Source organism: Oryctolagus cuniculus, chromosome 11, assembly GCF_051225735.1.
Source record: "Oryctolagus cuniculus isolate XC-2025 breed Fujian yellow rabbit chromosome 11, ASM5122573v1, whole genome shotgun sequence".
NCBI lineage: Eukaryota > Metazoa > Chordata > Mammalia > Lagomorpha > Leporidae > Oryctolagus > Oryctolagus cuniculus.
Window position 1 is genome coordinate 82431949 of NC_142877.1, and position 14358 is coordinate 82446306.

Here is a 14358-nt window from a genome sequence, read left to right on the forward strand (position 1 = left end):
AAATAAATCTTAAAAAAAATTTCTGGCCTGGTTAAAATAAACAATAAGCTCTCATTACAAAATGAGCAGTTCAATGGTAAAAGAGTAAATGTTGCCTATGTGATACTGTAAAAGACATGGCAATATGAGGAAGCAGTACAGCAAACCAAATGGTTAAGAGGTATAATTATGTCATTCCATCCAGACAGGCCACTCAGTGGCTTTGAGACTGTGGGTTTATCTTCTATCACGCCTCTTCTCCTCACCTCTATAATGAAGTAACAACAATGCCTATTTTACTGCTTGATGTGGGAGTTAAATAACATAAGTAAACAAAACTAATACAATTTCTTTACAACAGGCTTAATATAAATTTGATGGCTCAAATTAAAAAAAAAAGTTACAGAAAAATTCAAGTGGGATACAGAATTTTAACAAATCTGACTTTTTTTTCACTTTTTTTTTTTTATTTTTTTTTATTTTTTTTTTTTTTTGACAGGCAGAGTGGACAGTGAGAGAGAGAGACAGAGAGAAAGGTCTTCCTTTGCCGTTGGTTCACCCTCCAATGGCCGCCGCGGCCGGCGCGCTGCGGCCGGCGCACCGCACCCATCCGATGGCAGGAGCCAGGAGCCAGGTGCTTTTCCTGGTCTCCCATGGGGTGCAGGGCCCAAGCACCTGGGCCATCCTCCACTGCACTCCCGGGCCACAGCAGAGAGCTGGTCTGGAAGAGGGGCAACCGGGACAGAATCCGGCGCCCCGACCGGGACTAGAACCCGGTGTGCCGGCGCCGCTAGGCGGAGGATTAGCCTAGTGAGCCGCGGCGCCGGCCCTTTTTCACTTTTTTTAAACTTTTATTTAATGAATATAAATTTCCAAAATACAGCTTATGGATTACAATGGCTTCCCCCCCCATAACTTCTCTCCCACCCGCAACCCTCCCACAAATCTGTCTTAATTATTCCAAATCAATAAATTTCTATTACAACAGCCTAAGTCACTTAGCTAAATATAACTATCTCAAATTTTCATGTCTGCGTCTTATTTTCTAAATAAAATACTGGCTTCTGGCAGACAGAGATGCCCCCCTGTTCTTGGGTTCCTTTCTTTCTCCCTAAAAACCCCAGCTCAACTAGCATACAATATACAAAATACATATTGACAACACATTTTGGGAAATAACTAATTTCCTTAGTAATCTCCAGTTACAGAAAAAAAGCATCACTAGGGAAGTAAGCAGTTGCAGGCAGCCACAAGGTAACAGGAAACCAGAGTGTGCATGTGTGTGGGCTTGCGTCCCTAAGCAGGATTACCCCTGGGAAGCCAAGCCTTGACTGTTGATGCGAAGACAAGTTTCATCCCTTTCTGGGCTTCAGCTACTCTTACATCAGGGACAGTAACAAAGCCCTAGCAAGTAAACTTCAATAAGAGTTTCTTATCTTACTGTCATTAAAGGGGCACCCTGCAATGATGAGAGAGGAGATGGATCTTCTGTACTTTGTGTGCCAAACACGTAAAACAGACTTCCATTAATAAGAATATGGTATCTCTAGTAACAGCAAAGAAACATATTTCATAAAATCTAGTTTTACACTATTTTTGAAAGCTTAATAAAGTGTTTAATTAATGACTGTTTAGATAAAACAGAATACTAAGTTTACATGTATCCATTCAAAGTACATTTTATTGAATATGGATGAAAATAGTCTCACACAGAACCATTTCCCCTGGAGTTCTGCAAACAATACCATACCAATGTTTTATAAAGGTTTTGTCATCAAATTAAAACCAAGAAATATACCTCGGGGCTGGCGCTATGGCACAGCAGGTTAACGCCCTGGCCTGTAAGCGCCAGCACCCAATATGGGCGCCAGTTCAAGACCCGGCTGCTCCACTTCCAGTACAGCTCTCTGCTGTGACCTGGGAAAGCAGTAGAAGATAGCTCAAGTCCCTGGGCCACTGCACCCACATGGGAGACTGGAGGAAGCTCCTGGCTCCTGGCTCCTGGCTTCGGATCGGCAGAGCTCTGGCCGTTGTGGCAACTTGGGGAGTGAACCATCGGATGGAAGACCCCTCTCTCTCTCTTTCCTCTGTGTGTGTGTGTAACTCTGACTTTCAAGTAAAAATAAATAAGTCTTTAAAAAAAATACCTCAAATGGTGTCTAAATATGCATGAGAAAAAATGCTAATAATACTAGAATCTGCAAAACAAACACTGTAAACATCACATTGCCCTCATTTTGATATACACAAATATTTCAGAACAAAATTAGCATGACTGCACAGACCTCTTACTGAAATTGAGTAAGCAGAATTGCTAAACCACAACAGCCCTAGAAATTTACTGATTTGTTGGTTACTGATGTATCAACCAAAATGATACGAATGTGGCAAAAAATACTATTTATCAGGCCTGAAATAAACATTTTCCAAAATATCTAATACTGAGATAACAAAGATGTAGAGAAGAAATTTTAACTAACACATAAATGTGAAATGGGGGGGGGGGGCATTTTACCAACACTGAACTAGAGTGGCATTATACTAATTTTATGTTTCCACACAAATGATTTTAAATGACTTAAGGTCAGCAGCACACACGTTTTCATACATTTTTACAATCTGTTAGTTTTTAAAAAGCAAACAGGCACTTAAAATACATAGGTTTTACACAGGATAGTCTACACAGCTTGTTGCAGTTGATAAAATCACAACTTTAAAATACCTGATCACAAATACACTTTTCCTTAATTATATTACTAAAGGGAAGGGAAAAGACCTGTGTAGAGCTGACAGAATGTTGGCACAGCACAAACTGTTTAATGTACATTTAAATAAAGCATTCTGCTTCATTTAAGCTTAGAATGGTCAACAAGGAAATCCCATAAACACTGCCTTTACAGGTGCAGTGGCAGATTAGAACTTGGATAAACAAATATAAAAACACATGTGAAATAAGATCTGACATATACAAGCCCAAAAGCATACGGCAAAAGAATATCAGTTATTAAATAAACTAATTAGCAAAAAAGTCACAGTGCTCAGTAAAATTATGGTGTAACATGTTCACACATCCTCAGGACTAACTTGAAATATTTATATTCATGTGTAATTTAGTAAGTTAAACAGCAGAAAGATGAGTGCAGAACAAAATTTCTGAGACCTATAATTGATATATTAAGAAGATGAAAAATAAAGAACTTTATCAATTAACATCAATTAACGAAGATTTTAAAAGGAGAAACTCATCTTTCCCATTCCATTCCTTTATTGAAAAATTCAGTACTAAAGCTATTAGAAGGGGCACAGCCAGGTAGAAAGAAGCCTGGATCCATAATAGAGTATCTGGGTCTGAGTATCAGCTCTGTTAATTTCAGCCTGCTTTTAATATGAACCTTGGTAAGCAGCAGGTGATGGCTCAAGTATTTGGGTCCCTGATACCCACATAGGAAACCTGGATTGAATTCTGGGCTCCTGCCTTAGCCTGGCCCATAACTAGCTGTTGTGGAAATTTGAGGGGGTGAACCAGTAAAGAGGGTGCTGTCTGTTTGTTGGTCTCTCAAGATAGATAGGAAGGTAGGTAGACAAATATTTTTTTTAAAAAAGAAGGGTGCATAAAACTCACTAACACCCTCTGACAACATGGCATTGATTACATAAAGAAATATAAATTTTTGCATAAATAATTTAGGCAATATGTATCAATACATTTAAAATCTTAATGTATTTCATATTTTTTGAATTAGTAACTTTCTCTGGAAATCAGACCAAAGAAAATAATTCCAAGTATAAAAGTTTAATCTCCACAGATGTTAATTCCAGTGTTATTTATAACAGTAAAATTCTAAACAGATTATTTCCATTAATGAGAAATTTGTATTAAAACACATTAAAAAATTAAAATACTATGACACTGAAAATAATAAGCAGAATTTTGAAAAATGGAAAACACTTACACTAAAACAGTTTAGAAACATTATAAAATTAAAAATGCAGTTTTTCACTAAGCAATTCCAATGCTAGGATTTTAATCCACAGATTTACAAACACATATGCAAAATAGCATATGCATTTTTTATCACTACTTTTTTTTTGACAGGCAGAGTGGACAGTGAGAGAGAGACAGAGAGAAAGGTCTTCCTTTTTGCCGTTGGTTCACCCTCCAATGGCCCCCCACGGCCAGCGCGCTGCGACCGGCAAATCATGCTGATCCGAAGCTAGGAGCCAGGTGCTTCTCCTGGTCTCCCATGCGGGTGCAGGGCCCAAGGACTTGGGCCATCCTCCACTGCACTCCCTGGCCACAGCAGAGAGCTCGCCTGGAAGAGGGGCAACCGGGACAGAATCTGGCGCCCTAACAGGGACTAGAACCCGGTGTGCCAGCGCCACAGGCGGAGGATTAGCCTATTGAGCCACAGCGCCGGGCAGCATTTTTTTAAAGATTAATTAATTTATTTTCAAGGCAGGAGTTGGGGACAGAGAGATAGAGATCTTTCATCTACTGGTTCACCTGCCAAATACCCACAACAAGGGCTGGTCCAGGCTGAAGCCAAGAGCCTTCTGACTGTTCCCCTGTGGTTAGCAGAGACCCAAGCATTTGGGCCATCCTCTGCTGTTGTCCCAGGCTCATTAGCTGGGAGCTAGAATGGACACAGAGCAGCTGGGACTCAAACCAGTGCTTCAGTATGGAAGCTAGTGTTGCAGGTGGTGGCTTATCTCACTGTGCTGCAATGCCAACCTCTAAGCATGCTGTTTTGCAACTTGTCATTTTTCATTTAATATAATGAGTAGACTTCTGCAATAATGCATAAAGCACTATTATTTTCTTACAACTGCACAGTGTTCCATTGTATACTATCTTTTTTTTAAAGATTCTATTTATATACTTCAAAGTCAGAGTTATAGAGAGGCAGAGGCAGAGAGAGAGAGAGAAAGAAAAACGTATCTTCCATACGCTGTTTCACTCCCCAAATGGCCTCAATAGCCGGAGCTGAGCTGATCTGGATCCAGGAGCCAGGAGCTTCCTCCAGGTCACCCACACGGGAGCAGGGGCCCAAGGACATGGGCCATCTTGTACTGCTTTTCCAGGCCATAGCAGAGAGCTGGATCAGAAGTGGAGCAGCCAGGACTTGACCAGCACCCATGTGGGATGCTGTGCTGCAGGTAGCAGCTTTACCTGCTATGCTACAGCACTGGCCCCATATACTATCATTTTTGTAATTCTTCTTAATGATTACTTGGATTATTTATACTCTTGTTCTTAAAAAAAATGTAGTTGGCCGGCTCAATAGGCTAATCTTCTGTCTTGCGGCGCCGGCACACCAGGTTCTAGTCCCGGTCGGGGCGCCAGATTCTGTCCCGGTTGCCCCTCTTCCAGGCCAGCTCTCTGCTGTGGCCAGGGAGTGCAGTGGAGGATGGCCCAAGTCCTTGGGCCCTGCACCCGTATGGGAGACCAGGAGAAGCACCTGGCTCCTAGCTTCGGATCAGCATGATGCGCCAGCCGCAGTGCGCCGGCCGTGGTGGCCACTGGAGGGTGAACCAACGGCAAAGGAAGACCTTTCTCTCTGTCTCTCTCTCACTGTCCACTCTGTCAAAAAATAAAAATAAAAAAATAAACAATTGTAAGCATTTTTATTTATTTAAGTATGGATTAGGCACTCGCTAAGCTGCCAGTTAATGACACATCTCAAAAGGGAGCACATGGGTTCAACTCTGGGCTCCAACTCCTAACTCCAATTTCCTGTTAATGCAGACCCTGGAAGACAGCAGCATTGGCTCAAGTAATTGTGGTTCCTTTGTGGAAGACCTGGACTGAGTTCCCAGCTCCCTCCCATCTTAGGCATCTCCTCCCACCTCCACCACATAGGGAGTGAGGCAGCAGGAAGAAGTGCTCACTTTCGCTCACTTTCTGATTCTTACATAACAACAAAAAAAATTTTAATTTTATTTGGGGAGTGAACTGGAAGATGGAGGACTTCTCTCTGTAATTCTTTCAAATAAAATAAATCTTAAAAAATTATTTTAGTGGAAGTGCATAAAAGATAGGCAAGGGTTCTTCAAAGAGTTCATGAAAAAATGTGTATTATAAAAAAGCTATGCACACATTTGAAAATTTTCTGCACCAAAATAAACTTAAACCAGCAGTTCCCAAATGACAACTAGATTCAAGAAGGAGCAAGATCATACTGAAGATGAAGCCTGAATCACCTAAATAGCAACATCATTCTGCAAGGAAATAAATCAATCCTGCTCATGTTCTAATTGAAGGGAAATAATGATTAACACAACAAACAACACCCAGTACCACAGACTTCTCAACGGGATCATCTTAACAGAGTTCTAACAACAGAAGTAAAGTGGAGCAAACTTTCTGTTTGATGGATACCAAAACTGCTGTGCTCAGATCAGCTGCAAACAGGAGTGGAGCTTTCAATGGAAATTTCAAACAAGAAGGATCAAAAGCCTAAACCATTTATTCTTGCATTTTTAACAGAAGATGAACATGGCTTTCCTAGTATGACCCTGAAGACAATGCACAATCAAATTAATGGCTACCAAGAAGTGGTTGAGCAAAAGCAAAGGCAGACCAGTCAAGAGCAAAGGTCATGGCAACAATTCTTTGGAATGCTTAAGGCATTTTGCTTCTTGACTTTCTGGAGGGACACAGAACTGTTAATTAGCATCTGCTTATTCTGAGAGTGTTCTGAGAAAGTTAGCTAAAGCTAAAGCAGCAAAATGCCTGGGAAAGTTTCTCTACTACAACAATGCTCCTCCTTATTAAACAAGTGCCATTTTGTGAAAGGGCCAGGGGAAAATAATGAAGCATCCACCTTAATGTAATTATTTGGTTCCATCTGAATTCTGCTTCCTAAATATTAAAAAACATTTAAAGGGGACCCATTTTCCTTATGTTAATAATGTAAAAAGGACTGCACTGACGTGGTTAACTCCTGGAACATTCACTTCTTTAGAGAGGGACTGCATAACTGATATCATCGCTTAGGAAAGTATCTTGAATTTGATAAAGTTTAAAAAATAACATGTGTTTTCACTTTATATATTTCATTTCCCAAGAAATTTTTATAGTCCTCTTATAGAGACTTATTTACTTGTTTATTTATTTATTTATTTCAAAGGCACAGTGACAGAGGGAGAGATAGAGATCTTCCATTCAATGGTTCTCTTCCCAGGTGGCTGCAATGGCCAAGGCTGGGCCAGGCTGAAGCCAGGAGCCCTGAACTCCATCCAGGTCTACCACATGTGTGATGGGGCCCAAGCACTTGGACAATCTTCCAATATATTCCCAGGCCATTAGCAGGGAGCTTAATTAGAAGTAGAATGGGCAGGACAAAAAGCAGCACCCATATGGAATGTTGGCATCACATGCCAGCTTAACCTGCTGTGTCCAACGCTGGCCCAGATATATTTATTTATTTAGACAAAGATAAAATTTTGGGGCCAGTGCTGTGGAGTAATGGGTAAAGCTACCACTTGCAGTGCCAGCAAACAATATGGGCAGTTTGAGTCCTAGCTGCTCCACTTCAGATCCAGCTCTCTGCTATGTCCTGGTAAAGCAGTAGAAGATGATGCCAAGTCCTTGGGCCCCTGCACCTGCGTGGGAAACCTGGAAGAAGCTCCTGGCTTCCCATCAGCAGCCATCTGGACAGTGGATGGAAGACTTCTCTCTCTGTCTCCCTCTCAAATAAATAAATACTTTTTTTCAAAACAAAGTTTTGTTTATCCAGTTCTGGAAAGCATATATGAGATAAGAAAGAATTAGCTGTTTCCAGAGGAGGTAACCAGGTAGCTGAAGGAGATTTATTTTTTATAGTTTTTTTTTTTTTTTTTTTGACAGGTAGAGTTATAGGCAGTGAGAGAGGCAGTGAGAGAGACAGAGAGAAAGTTCTTCCTTCTGTTGGTTCACCCCCAATATGGCTGCCATGGCCAGTGCTGTGCCCATCTGAAGCCAGGTGCCTTTTCCTGGTCTCCCATGCGGGTGCAGGGCCCAAGCACTTGGGCCATCCTCCACTGCTCTCCCAGGCTACAGCAGAGAGCTGGACTGGAAGAGGAGCAACCGGGATTAGAACCCAGCACCCATATGGGATGCTGGTGCCGCAGGCAGAGGATTAACCAAGTGAGCCATGGCGCCAGCCTCTGAAGGAGATTTTTTGTTATCACATATTCTCTTATGCCTTTTGCATTTTTTATCACGTGAATGTATGTAGCCTTAAAGTTCAGTTGAGCTGGGTGCAATTGTTGTGGCACAGGCAGTTAGGTCAGTGCTTACTATACCAGCATCCCACGGTGGAGTGCTGGTTCAAGTCCTAACTGCTCTGCTTCTGACCCAGCTTCCTGCTAATGCACCTGGGAAAGCAGCCGATGACGGCCTAAGTACCTGGGTCCCTTCCACCCACATGGGAGACCCAGCTGGAGTCCCTAGTGCTCATCTCAGGGATTGGTGCGTTTGACAAATGAGCAGATGACTGTTGCAGTCATTTGGGGACAGAACCAGTTGATGGAAGATCTCTCCATCTCTCTGAGATATGGAATACTGTCATCTTAACCACAAAGTCAATGTCTGCCCTTACTTTTCTTCATATTTAAAGATCTGTTTCCTGAATGGTTCAATTCATTAACAATGCTAAAAAAGCAATCTTTCAAAAAAATTTTCACAACAATCTGAAGTTGGAAGTGTAAACAAGTATTTATCTGATACATATAATAGAATGTGCTAGTTTAAGTAGTAACTCTGAGGTCAACTACACAGATAGAGCAGTTCTTGTTCCCACTCCAATTTTAATGAGCCAATCTGAGGCATCCATGAGAGAGCATTAACCCTACTCTCATCCCACACAAATAGCCTAGCAAAACAGACAATTAAAGTCAAGGTCAGCAGTGAGTGATCAATTACTAGTAAGACAAACAAAGTGAAAGAAAGGAAGATTATGACTGGGAAGAGACTGCGAAAGCTGAAAGAAAGAAGACAAATTAGAAAGGTCTTCCGAGATTCCATATCAGCTGAGTTCAGAGTTCTTTATCTGTGTTTACAAGTATATTCAGGTGGGGGTGCTGTGGCGCAGTGGGTTAAAGCCCTGGCCTGAAGTGCCAGCATCCCATATGGGCGACAGTTCTAGCACCAGCTGCTCCACATCCAACCCAGCTCTCTGCTGTGGCCCGGGAAAGCAGCAGAAGATGGCTCAAGTGCTTGGGCCCCTGCACCCATGTGGGAGACCCAGAAGAAGCTCCTGGCTCCTGGCTTCAGATTGGCGCAGCTCCGGCCGTTATGGCCATCTGGGGAGTGAACCAGCAGATGGAAGACCTCTCTCTCTGTCTCTACTTCCTGTAACTCTTTTAAATAAATAAAACAAATCTTTAAAAAAACAAAACAAGTATACTTGGGAACAATATTAGATGGTGAGTGAATAGGGACCTCCTTCTCCAGCAAGAACTAAGCTCTTTAAAAGTCACTGTCTGGAGGCTGGCGCTGTAATGTAGTGCTTGAGGCCGCCGCCTGCAGTGCTGGCATTCCATATGGGTGCTGGTTCAAGTCCTGGCTGCTCCACTTCTGATCCAGCTCTCTACTATTGCCAGGAAAGCAGAAGATGGCCCAACTCCTTGGGCCCCTGCACCTGCATGGTAAGACCCAGAGGAAGCTCCTGACTCTGGGCTTCAGATCGGTGCAGCTCCGGCCATTCCAGCCATCTGGGAAGTGAACTAGTGGATGGAAGACCTCTTTCTCTCTGTCTCTGCCTCCACCTCTCTTTAACTCTGCCTTTCAAATAAATAAATGTCTTTAAAAAGAAAAAAAGAAAATGTCCACAGGGGCTGGCGCTGTGGCATAGCAGTTAAAGGTGTCACCTGCAGTGTCAGCATCCCGTATAGACATCAGTTTGAGACCCGGCTGCTCTACTTCCAATCCAGCTCTCTGCTATGGCCTGGGAAAGCAGTAGAAGACAGCCAAGTGCTGGTGCCCTTGCACCCGTGTGGGAGACCCGGAAGAAGCTCCTGGCTCCTGGCTTCAGATCAGCCCAGCTCTGGCTGTTGGCACCATTTAGGGACTGAACCAGTGGATGGAAGATCTCTCTCTCTCTCTCTCTTGGGCCTGACGCTGTGGTGCAGTGCTTAACACCCTAGCCTGAAGCGCCAGCATCCCACATGGGCGCCGGTTCTAGTCCCAGCTGCTCCACTTCCAATCCAGCTCTCTGCTATGGCCTGGGAAAGCAGTAGAAGATGGCCCAAGTTCTTGGGCCCCTGCACCCACGTGGGAAACCTGGAAGAAGCTCCTGTCTCCTGGCTTTGGATCAGTGCAGCTCTGGCCGTTGCAGCCATCTGGGGAGTGAACCAGCAGATGGAAGACCTCTCTCTCTGTCTCTACCTCTCTCTAACTCTTCTTTCAAATAAATAAATAAATAAATAAAAGATCTCTGTCTCTCTAACTCTCTGCCTCTCTGTAACTTGATTTTCAAATAAATAAATAATTTCTTTTTTTTTTAAATCACAGGTTGTATGAGCATGACACTATTTGAATATGGCAGGATAAGTGGCAGAACCAAGATGTGAGATCAGGTAGTATAGACCCTGGATCTAAACGCTATATTGTTTCTATCTCAAAAAACTAAGCATTCATCTTGTAGTAAATATTTGCTGGAATCTGCCAAGATTTAAGTTCAACTCTGTTAGCTAAAGGACACAAAGATATGTTAGATTATGAATAGTCACAAGGATACTGAGAGAAATGCTGGCTGTTAGCTTGTACCCAGTTAGAAGAGGGCACTACCTTTCCTACAACTGTAATGACTATCACGCACAGTGGCAGTGATTTTCTCTTCTTGCCTCTGGGAACAGAAGAGAAAGCAGTTTGGCACTTCCTAATCCTTCAAACTATTTGCCCCTCTCTGAGAAATGCCTTCATAATCCTGCAAATTAATAGGTAGGTTTATATTTTATCTTTTCATCAGTAAGATAGGGGAGATATGTAGACTGACCTGAAAGTTCTTTTAAAGTGATACCATAATAAAATTCACTTTCAAAGTCAAGACTAGAAGTCTGAAAAAGCACAGAGTACCCTTAAGATCTCAAAATGCCACAAAAATAATGACAAGATTATAAGAATATTCCTAAATTACAGCTTATATAAAATAATTCTGTAGAGTGATTTGTTTTATAGTGAAGCAACCTTATAACATAAGCTCCCAATTTTCTGTACCACAATTGCCCAAAATAATAGCAAATTTGAAATTGAATCGAATTTCATTTTTAAAAGTACTTTACAATTACACAGAAATTTAGATGTTTCTGGAAATTCACAATACTAAACAGTATGTTTTATTATTATGTTTAAACTTTTGACTTTGAGAAACTCTGTTCAACTTTTCATTTGCTATATAATTCTTTTTTTTTTTTAAAGATTATTTGAAAATCAGAGTTATACAGAGAGAGAGGCAGAGAGAGAGAGAGGTCTTCCATCCGCTGGTTCACTCCCCAGATGGCTGCAACGGCCAGAGCTACACCGGTCCAAAGCCAGGAGACAGGAGCTTCTTCCAGGTATCCCACGCGGGTGCAGGGGCCCAAGGACTTGGGCCATCTTCCACTGCTATCCCAGGCCATAGCCGAGAGCTGGATTGGAAGTGGAGCAGCCAGGTCTTGAACTGGCGCCCATATGGGATGCTGGCACTTCAGGCCAGGGCGTTAACCCACTGCGTCATAGTAGCGGCTCCTGCCATATAATTCTAATACAAGTATCAGAGTAGAGCAGAACTGACTGCTCATTTCAATGTACTAATTCCTACTTGTTTTATGAGCAAGGAGATAACTACTTTTCTTGGGTATTTTTACAGTTGACACTGCTTAAAGCTGCTTACTCAGTCAGCAAATACTCACTGGTCAGAAAGCAAGGGCTAAACATGGCTTAAGTAAAAAAATATTTGGATATAAGGAAAAAAAATTCAGTGGTTAAATCTATCAGAATCACTTAAAAGTAGTTGAAGCCACCAAAATGAGACTGGGACAATTATTAACAGTATCTTACAAGTTGTCATTAAAACAGCTAGTGACTTCCGGGTACCTTTACTCACCTGTGGCAGATAGGAACCGCCTGGGTCTACTAAGCTGACAGCTTCATTCTGCATTGTGTTCTGTTGTGTGACTGCATCTTCTCGTCTCCGCTCCTTCTGTCCTGCTTCATCGTCGTCATACTCATCTAAGCACTGAAAGAAACAACGGTTTCTGTTTATTTTCACATATAATTAATAAGATGTTTCAATCGGCACATTCAGAAACTAGTTTACACAACAAAAGTGTCCTTTCAGGAATATTTATTACATACTAAATAATTTAATTCTTATAAATCAAATGAGGTGTTTTTTTTAAAAAGATTTATTTATTTATTTGAAAGTCAGAGTTACACAGAGAGAGGAGAAGCAGAGAGAAAGAGAGTTAAAGATGGTTCACTCCCCAACTGGCCACAACAGCTAGAACTGCACCGATCCGAAGCCAGGAGCCAGGAGCTTCCTCCAGCTCTCCCACACGGGTGTAGTGGCCCAAGAACTTGAGCCATCCTCCACTACTTTCCCAGGCCACAGCGGAGAGCCAGATCAGAAGTGGAGCAGCTGGGTCTAGAACTGGTGCCCATATGGGATGCCAGCACTTCAGGTCAGGGCATTAACCCACTGCGCTACAGTGCCGGCCCCTCAAATGAGGTTTGTAAAGCCCATACCTCCACATTCACATCCCTGACAACATATCTATTCTCTAGGCTCTAGCTACCACTCACTTACTCACCTGCACATTTCTCTCACTGAATAAAATCCTTAAAACTTAAAACAAAAAAATCTACTAAAACTGACATTGTGCAAGATCACAGGATAAAATCAAACAAAATTGATTACATTTGTATATACTGACAACTTGAAAATTGAAGCCAAAGGGAATACACCATTTTAAAATACTTACAGGCAAAATTAACATAATATATGCCGTACTTTCTATACTAAAAACTACAAAAAACTGATAAGAAAAATTTGAAAGACCTAAAAAGTAGAAAAATACACGTTAATGGATCAGAAAATCTTCTGTTGTCAAGGTGCCAATTTCTCCTCAAATTAATCCATAAATTCAAAATAATCCCAATCCAAATCCTAACGAATTTTTAGGAAAAACCTAAGAAACTGATTCTAAAATTTATATAGAAGTAAAGATGTTCTAAACTGGTACTACAAAAATAAACTTTCAAAGAAGAACCAAATTCATGAATTTATACTACTTGATTTGGACATGGATTATGAAACTGCAGTAATCAAGACAGTGTGTACTGACATAAAGAGTCACACAGAGCACAGGAATGAACTAGAGCACAAACAAACCTCTAACACACAGCTCATCAATTTTCCACAAAGGTGTCAGCAAAATGCCACTGGGAAAGAATGATCTTATAAAGAAATGATGTCTTTAAATGAGTGCTCATATTACCTCTCCTCCAAAAAGGAAAAGTTAACTTCAATCTTTTACCTCACATCAACCCAAAAATTATCTCAAAAGGTACCGAAGATCTAAACATATAAACTAAAATACTTCTAAAAACAAAAACAAAGAAACTGGAGTGACCTTCAGGGAACTTTTGCTCTTCAAAAGACATTCTTAAGAAAAGATAAGCCAGGCTAGGAGAAAATATTTGTAAAAAATACACCTAATAATTGATTTGTATCCAGAATACCATAATAAACTCTTAGAATCCAATAAGAAGAAAACAAATAACCCAAATAAAATGACTAAAAACTCGGACACACACTTCAACAAATATCTCGAGATGGTAAAGAAATAAATAAAAAGAGGCTCAGCCTCCTAAGTCATTTAAGAAATGCAAATATAAACCATACTAATTTATCACTACACATACATCAGAATGACTAATATTTTAAAAGACTAACAATATCAAATGTTGGTGATGATTACTGGTGAGAAATGATCACTGTAAAGCCAGTAGGAATAGTTTCGCAGATTCTTGTACACTTAAATATATGCTTATCAAGTAACTCAAGAATTCCACTCCTAGTCACTTACCAAGGGAAATTAAACATGTTTACCCCATATTTATAAATATTCTCTTCTAGACAAATCCAGCTTTTTCCATAATGGCTAAACACTGGGGGGAAAGCTGCCCATCAATTTGTACATGGATAAACAAATAGTAGTATATCCAATATGGAGTAGAATACTACTCAGCAACCAAAAGGAACAAATCTCAAAAGCATTATGCTAAGTGAAAGGTAGCAGAAAATGGAAACTATATATTATATGATTCCATTACCATAAAATTCTTGAAAAAAGCCAAACCAAAGTGAGGGAAGGGGCCAGCGCTGCGGCGCAGCGGGTTAACGCTCTGTCCTG

At 41.1% G+C, this 14358-nt stretch overlaps 1 protein-coding gene across 4 annotated transcripts in view; it reads right to left on the minus strand.

Moving 5' to 3' along the window:
• The window catches only part of PAWR (pro-apoptotic WT1 regulator), a 126830-nt gene that overhangs the window by 30339 nt on the left and 82133 nt on the right, over window positions 1-14358 (minus strand). For all 4 annotated transcript variants that reach the window (XR_016216195.1, XM_089307490.1, XM_089307489.1 and 1 more), the window contains one exon: window positions 12048-12179. Coding sequence is in view for 3 of the 4 variants with exons in the window: in XM_089307490.1 (XP_089163616.1) it covers window positions 12048-12179 (132 nt within the window). In the remaining variant the exon portion in view is untranslated. The remainder of the gene's footprint in view (window positions 1-12047; window positions 12180-14358) is intronic.